The following is an 8,231-nucleotide window of genomic DNA, read 5'->3' on the forward strand; positions in this document are numbered from 1 at the left end:
TGTGCTATTTTTTTAGTTTCCTTAGACGATAGTTTATAATTTAATTATCTAATTTTATTATTCCTCATTTCTGGTAGTCAGTTTAAATTCATGTTTTCTTGACTTCTTAAATAAAAAAAAATAAAATGTATGCAATTTTGCATAAAAATTTTCGACAGAGAAAGCCCAATTTTTGCACATCCTGTTTAGTATTCATCAAGTCTCATGTACGAAATGCGAGCATTTAACCACGCAGGACCAGACAAGATTTCACCTTCAAGCATCTCAAAACTATTACTTGCCGCAGTAAAAACTTTCAAATTGCATTAAAACCAAACCGCACATCAAAACATCTGCTCACAACAACTACTACACATCGCAATTGCTCATAGCTATTAGTGTCAATGCTGCAGCTAACAACTGTCGATGGTTGTCGACTTGCGACAGAACTATTCGTGCTTCGCAAATTTAGCGCCCAAAGCAAGTGACACCAGTGACTATCTGCACACACATACATACGAAGTATGAAATCATGAAGATTTTGTTATGTAAGAGTGCATGTGGTAAGGCAGACTAGAACTCAATGCTCGCATGCCCACATCTGTACCTTAATGGTTGCATACCAAAACATCGGCATGACTTAGTTTGTAGAAGAATATTTTAGGGAAGAAATAATGTCTGCTAGCATTTTTGCTGTTGCAGTTTGTCTGTTGCCTTCTGCCTTTCTCCTTTTGCTTCGTGCTTGCGCCACAAATTCAATTATTTTGCAACATAGATCTAATTTGTCAACAACATTTGCGAGTCAACTTAAAATGCAGCGCAAACGAAGTTTACGCTAGAAACATAAACAAATTTTCGGCTAATACCTATTTTGCTAGCCAGGCAATTTGAGATTCAAAAAAAAAACAAAGTGCAAATATATGTGTATATGTATATGTAGTTATATAAATTTCTCTTTTACATTGCAGATTTTTACATCAAGTTGCCGATGCTCTTGTACTTACTGCACATCTCACTGGCGTACGACACTTTGCGGTTGCACAGCTAATGATGTTACTACCGTTAACCAACTTTTAGAGAAGAGCATCGAAAAGTATCTGGATTGTAAATTTATCGCCCATACTGGTCAACCTCATTTGGCGGAGTCGGATACAGTGAATGCAAAAGATGGCAACGCCAAATCAAAATGAGTACACGGACATTGAATTGTCCACGCTGGAGGTGGGAAGCAGCAATAAAACCGATCCCATTTACTCTATCAAGCCAGATTTTATAACGCAATGGTTAGTAAACAAACCTCTTTTCATAACTCTAATTATTATTAATTAATTTTTCTCTTTCATTCTGCCTCCAATATCATACACAGGCGGCAAAAGAAGGAGCGAGAAAATATTTGCAAGTCTATTTTCAATCGCTTCGTCGAGCACACCGAATGCAAACGACTTCTGGAGGCCGCTCAGCTCTATCATCCCTTTATTGGCGAAAATGGAGAGCTGAGTATGTGGAACTCTGAAGTTGAAATGGACATGATGACGGCCTATACTAATCGCAGTTTGAACCACAGCCTACTGGAGGATTTTACGAATGTCACCACCCGCGATCCTACACCATCACAAGTTCTGCCACCTTTTGCACTTTGGCAGAGCATATTGATCGCATTGTGCCTAATGATCTGTATCATATTGACGGTGGGTGGCAACGTGCTTGTGCTGCTCGCATTCATCGTCGATCGAAATATCAGGCAACCGAGCAATTATTTTATTGCATCATTGGCCGCAACAGATGTGCTAATCGGTAGGTTTGAGAAGGCATTAAAATCCATTTAATTTTAATACAAAAATTTTCGACAGGTACAGTCTCCATGCCCTTTTATACCATATACGTACTAATGGGCTATTGGGATTTGGGTCCGCTGTTGTGCGATCTGTGGTTGTCTGTAGACTATACGGTGTGCCTAGCCTCCCAGTATACAGTGCTACTCATAACCATAGATCGTTATTGCTCGGTTAAGATCGCTGCCAAATACCGCAGTTGGCGTACCAGGAAACGTGTTATCTACATGGTTACCATCACTTGGATCATACCAGCGCTGCTTTTTTTCATATCCATATTTGGCTGGGAACATTTTACGGGCAAACGTGATCTTTTGCCCGGCCAGTGTGCTGTGCAATTTCTCAAGGACCCCGTTTTCAACACTGCTCTTATTATTGGCTACTATTGGACGACGCTGGTAGTGTTATTTGTATTGTATGGCGGTATTTATCGTACGGCTTACGAAATGCAAAAACGTAGTGAGGCAAAACAGCGGAAAATGCAGTCAATGGTGGCATTGAGTGCGGGTGCTATGTCTGGTATGGCGGGCCATGCCGCAGGTATAGGTGCCATTGAAGAGAAGATATTGAAAACGCAAGTAGAGATTGGCGGTATTAGCGGCAAAGATGGAACTAATTGCAGTAGTCCCATTAAGCGTGGCTCTGGGCAAATGAATCCAATGACGCAAGCTGAGGCCCTTAACGGCACTGCGGTCGATACTGTCAATGAGCAACGCCGTATTTCGGAAGACAAGGCGGAAAACGGTAAGCGAGATGGCGGTTCAGGTGAAACGGAAAAAAGTGAACGATCCAGTAGTCCGGCCTTCGACTCCGATGAGGAAAGTTCGGTAAATCAAACACAACAAATAACAAATCAACAAAAACTAGCCAATCTTCGGAAACGCTCCTCAATTGGACTGGTATTTGGCGCACAGGCAGCACTTATTGCCACGCGCAGTAAAGGTAATTTAACCCAGTGCTCCACAAATTCTAAATCCAGTGAAGCCATGGCCACAATGGCTACCGCAACTTCCCCCAACCCGGCACGCAGTGGTGTGCTGATACGTGCCCAAAGCAAAGAAGAAGTGAGCGTGCATTCAACCACGAGTGGCGATCGACCCAAACGTACTTCCTGCACAACCCTTTCCCAAATTGTTGAAACTGATCGTCTAGTTGATGAGCAGAACAGAATTGAACCCACACCGCCACGTTCCCGTTCCAGTACCACTACTAGGCTGCAAGCTGAGTCCCCATTATCGCCTGTGGATATTGCCCCGATCGAGGTGCCTCGTGACCAAATACAGCCATGCTTGGTTCAGGCTATTCTTCCACCTCCTGAGCAGTTCCAATGCCCCTCACCCTTCTCCGAATATTCAGATAGACCACTGGGTGGCACCAGCAGCAACAGCGAACTGAATATGACCTACAACCTGCTTACCAATCACTCCGATCTGCGATTTATGGACGAAAGCTCTATCATGCTAGCCTCGCCTACCACCAATGAGAGCATAACCACCTCCCTACGGCAAGCGATATCACAGCCCGCGCCTGATCATGCAAATCAAGTCGCCACGAACCCCAAGTTGTTGCAGCAAGCGCTGCAAAGGGCTGCAGCTGCTCAACAGCAACTGCAACAAACTAAGACCAAAATTGCACGCCGTACTTCCCCACCTGGTGCCAGCAATCCATCCGCTCCACCCAATGGTAACACAAATTCCATACCTGAAAACGATTTCAATAATTTGGAAATTGAACGACATCTTCTTGTTTCCTATACAGGCATGGAAGGTTTTGTCAAATTGCGACGAGAGAGTTGTGTAGAGGCTATAAGCTTGCTAACTATCAACGAACAAGCTAAATTATTTGATGATGCGGGAATCGCAACGGAGATACGACGTAGTTCCAGCCCACTGGAGACGATAACGAAACGCACATCCATCACAACAGCTGGCGCAGATACCACCGTAACTACAGTAGCACTATCAGTGCAAAACCAAGTAACGACTACCGTTGCCACTAATATTGCGCCAGCGCTGCTAGAAAAAATTGATGAACGTGAAATATCGGATACGACAACAAACACAAACAAGTTCGCCTCCATCACAGAAGGAGCTGTAAGCTCGGAATCAACGTTGCCACCAGTCACGAGTACCGCACAAAATACCAACCCCAACAATACGATGTTCGTATCAGGCGCTGGTATCAGCACAACCTACGGCAGCAGTACTAGCACTTCGAACACCAACAATAAGCCATCGAGCATAAAATCGCATACACAAGCGAGCGGAGATGTGACCAGCCGAAATTCGAGTAAACGTGATTTCATTCATTCGATCGGTAAGCATTTCAAGAGCAAAAAGAAGCTGCCGCTGGTAATAGGTGGTGGACGACAGAAATCCAAATCAGAGAATCGTGCACGCAAAGCGTTTCGCACGATCTCCTTCATTCTTGGCTGTTTTGTGGCGTGTTGGACACCATATCATGTGCTTGCGCTAGTGGAAGGCTTCTGCCGAAATCCACCCTGCACAAATGAGCATCTCTACATGTTTTCATATTTTCTATGCTATGCGAATAGCCCGATGAACCCCTTTTGTTATGCGCTAGCGAACCAACAATTCAAGAAGACATTTACGCGGATACTCAAAGGGGATTTTCACATGACTTAAGGGTATAATGGGGAAGAGATGAAATGTAGAAGACAGAGCGAGAGAGTGTGAGAGAGAGAGTGAGAGTGAGCTGGTGCGTGAAATGGTAAAATGGTTTTGTTAGGAAATTAGCATACAGATCACACAGTGACTTACATGCAGCGCGAGGCAGCTTTTTCAGAAAACGTTTTCGAATAGCTAAATGAATATTTTTTATTTCAAACTCTAAGATACAAACGATGATTGACGTTAGGAGAGAAAATTATGTTACAATATATTTGATAACCACGGTCTGGTGTGATCCCTAATGAGCCCTAGGAACTACCAGATGTCTGAGTTATCAAATATATATCAATTTATATTATTTATGAAGAAAACGCTTCAGAAAAGGCTGCTGCTCTCCAAGCGAGATCTCTACGCTTCCGAAAATCCATAGCTAAAATTTTGTTGAGCGCAAAGTGTGTAAGGGACAAGAGCTGAAGAGTGGAAGAGTCAAGTATCAGAATTTAATTACGTAAGTTAGGTTTGTATGTGTGAGAGCGAGAGGGATTGTGCGTTTAAGGAATCCTCTTAGTGCATTATAGTCGGCTCTATTAGGCGAGCGTCACATCCAATAAGCTTTCGCGGAGACGGTGCGGCGCTCGCAGGCCATAATCTTATGCTTGTTTTCAATTAAATAAAATAATAAAATTTAAGTGAAACAAAATAAATATTTTTAATAGAAATAGAAGTAATAAAAAAATTTGTAACAATTGAAAATAATAACTAAAACTTAGTTGATATTAAATAATATTATTAAAGCTAATTCCAATATTGAACTTGTGTGTAAGTGTTAGTGAAATCAAAAATTTATTTATTAGAATGAAAAGATAGAAATATGTATGTAGTTGTAAGTTTATATTTAATAAACGTTTAACAAATTTTAGACAATAATTACCAAAGTAAAATTAGCTGCAAATTAAAATGAATAACCACACAATTGAAATACAGAATAAGTGAATTAACAATAAGCTTAAAAATGATGAGTAAAATTAAATAAAAGTTGTTAAACGATCTGTTTATATTGGAGGAGATTTAACGCAATTATGTGAATACTTATTGATATCAGAAATATTTACCATGCATGTATGTATAAAATAACACTGAAGCTATAAGAATTTAATGCTGTTCATATGTCATAATGAATATCAAATAAGTAAGTAAATATGTACATATATTATGCATACATATGTATGTGAAGTGTATGGTTTTAGGAAAAGAGTTTATTTAAAGTCGAGCAGCTTAACTGCAACATAACTACATACAAACATACATGCATATGCTAACTAGCAAAACTGGCAGCATATGTACTTATGTATCTATGTCTCAGACAAATAATCTGCGTGCATACTACGCACATACAAAACAAATAATTGAATAGTAACAAAATGCATATATATATATACATGTGTACATATATATATAAGTATATAAGTAAGTGCATGTATAAGTGCTGTCAAGTGCATATTTACAAACTTGCCTATGTGAAAACAATAAATAATGTTAAATGTATTCATACATACTTACATATCTATATATTAGCTATAAATACTTTAATCACAATTAACTTAAGGCATGCATAGGGTGATTTAAGGGTAATGCAGATATTTCACAGCAATTGTTTGTGGTAAACTAATTTCTATTTTTTTTTTTTTGTTTTTTTTTTTTTTGTGATAATTGTAACTACATGCCTCGGCGAACTTCGCGAAAGAGTTGAATAACGCGTAAAAGTGCTTCAAACGCTTTATGAAAATTTCGCGCGTTGCGTGATTTTTTCATCATGAGCGGTGAGACACATTCTTACCTGAGTATTATTATTATTAGAATGCCATTACGCACTGCATTGTGAAAGGCCTATTTTTGTAACCCTAGAGTTTTAGGCGTTTTAAAAATTTTAGCACAAACACTGCATGGAGATACTACGATACCACCAAGGTGATGAAGTCTCTGTCTGCCCAACGCAGGACATTCACAAAGCACATGTTCTGAGCTTTCTATGTCCATTTCGCAAAAGCGGCAGACATTGGTCTCAGATAAACCAATATTATTTAGATGATACCTCAGGCTGCAGTGACCTGTAAGGTATCCTCTTAAAAGACGCAGATCTACTCTGCTTAGTGAGAGAAGCTTGTCAGATATTCCTTTGTTGGGACTTAGGAATAGTTTGGCTTGACGCTGACCGGCCCAGTTTAGCCAGTGTGCAGCAAATTTTCTTTCTTCCCATTTCGTAAGGAGTTCATTAATGTGGCCTTTTGTGAATCCACATAAAGGCTCAGGACCAGTAAGTTGCATATTTGCTCCTTGTTTTGCAAGGTCATCGGCCATTTCATTTCCTTCATGTCCTTCATGTCCCGGAATCCAGCCTAGTGTTACTGTGTAGAAGGTTTAGGCAATCATTTACCAATTTAGAGATGATAGTTGTTGATAGAACGGCTTTTAGAGCCGCTTGGCTATCTGAAAGTATGTAGATGTGAGTACCTCTCATTTTCCTGCTAAGGCATTCTCTCACACATATTTCAATGGCATAAATTTCTGCCTGGAATATTGCTGTGTAGTCCCATCGGAATCGATTTTTTGAATTTAGGCCCATTGATTCCTGACCCTTTTCTGCCATTTTCCAATTTGGACCCATCAGTAAACCATAGCTGAGAGCCAGGTTTGAAAGTGATAGAATTAGTTCTCCAGTCTGTGCGTTCATTAATTATAACTTGGAAGATCCTGAAGAGTATTGGTTTGGGTGATAGTATATCAGGCCTATTAAGAATGGGACTATGTAGGAAGTCTTCTAAGATCTTTAAATGTCCTTTCATATCCCCACTTTTAAGTTCAGATATACCTTTTAACCTTAAGGCACCCGAACGAGCTTCCCTTTGCTTGACCTTGGGCCACCATGCTAATGATGCATAAATGACTATGGGTTCCACTACTGTGGTGAATATCCAGAAGGTTATTCTAGGGTTTAGTCCCCATGTCTTACCAAAAAGCCTTGTTCAGGCAAAGAATGCCCTTGTGGCTTTTGACATAAGCGTTTTGTCAAGACTCACGCCAAGATAGTTCGTTTCTGTCGAGAGTTGAAGTGTTGTTGCATTAAGGGTCGGTACAAGTGCTGTAGAGATAAATTAACGAGCAAACCCGGTTAGTTTTTTAAGCCATTCAAGAAAAATCTATTCACAACAAGTCGGTGTGGTGCGATTTTTAGACTGGTGTACAAAAGCACTCTTAATTTTGGTTTTACTACCTTCTTTCTCTCTTCTCCATGCATTGTTCACAACAACCACTAACTCATATTGTTTGTTCAACTAACGGAAATTTAGATTGCATGCAAAATTCAACTTTCGTTGTTGTTGTTGTATTTAAATCGTTGCTCTTTAAGGCACTTTTATGGTCATTTCGAAAAAATCGATTTTTGTTTGTTTTTGATGTTCTGATAGTTTATAATTTCAAAAACATACTTGCAAATTTTTATATTGAAATTCGTTGTAGTTCAGGCGTTATAGTCCTTTAAAACGAGACCGGTGTAGAGTACGACGATCGACGGTATAAACGCGTTAACCGTGTTTTTCTCGAAACTATTTTTTCCGAGTTGGCCTTGGTAATTTCACAAAAAGTGCTGAACCGATTGATTGGAATTTTTTATATGTTATTGAGTAGATTCGTGGCTCTCGCAGGTAGCAGAATTATAATTTTATAATCAATTTCTAGAATTTCTTTCTATTTTTTTTAAGATCGAGAACGTGGTTTTTTTCCACTAAACAGA

General features: G+C 39.8%; 1 protein-coding gene across 1 annotated transcript; it reads left to right on the plus strand.

The window, feature by feature from the left end:
* The first annotated feature begins 1,037 nt into the window (after positions 1–1,037).
* On the plus strand, positions 1,038–4,502 carry LOC128858610 (probable muscarinic acetylcholine receptor gar-1). The gene is made up of 4 exons (XM_054095023.1): positions 1,038–1,262; positions 1,346–1,773; positions 1,830–3,494; positions 3,570–4,502. Exons 1-4 carry the CDS (start codon positions 1,138–1,140, stop codon positions 4,454–4,456), a joined length of 3,105 nt encoding a protein of 1,034 aa, XP_053950998.1. The 5' UTR covers positions 1,038–1,137; the 3' UTR covers positions 4,457–4,502.
* The last annotated feature ends 3,729 nt before the right edge of the window (positions 4,503–8,231 follow it).

This window comes from Anastrepha ludens, chromosome 2 (genome assembly GCF_028408465.1).
Source record: "Anastrepha ludens isolate Willacy chromosome 2, idAnaLude1.1, whole genome shotgun sequence".
Classification (NCBI taxonomy): domain Eukaryota; kingdom Metazoa; phylum Arthropoda; class Insecta; order Diptera; family Tephritidae; genus Anastrepha; species Anastrepha ludens.

Excerpts from the sequence above, each read along its gene's own strand:
- LOC128858610 (XM_054095023.1), top strand. The coding sequence starts at position 1,138 with ATGCAAAAGATGGCAACGCCAAATCAAAATGAGTACACGGACATTGAA. Across the intron at positions 1,263-1,345 it reads CCAGATTTTATAACGCAATG|GCGGCAAAAGAAGGAGCGAG; the intron begins GTTAGTAAACAA and ends TATCATACACAG. Across the intron at positions 1,774-1,829 it reads CGCAACAGATGTGCTAATCG|GTACAGTCTCCATGCCCTTT; the intron begins GTAGGTTTGAGA and ends AATTTTCGACAG.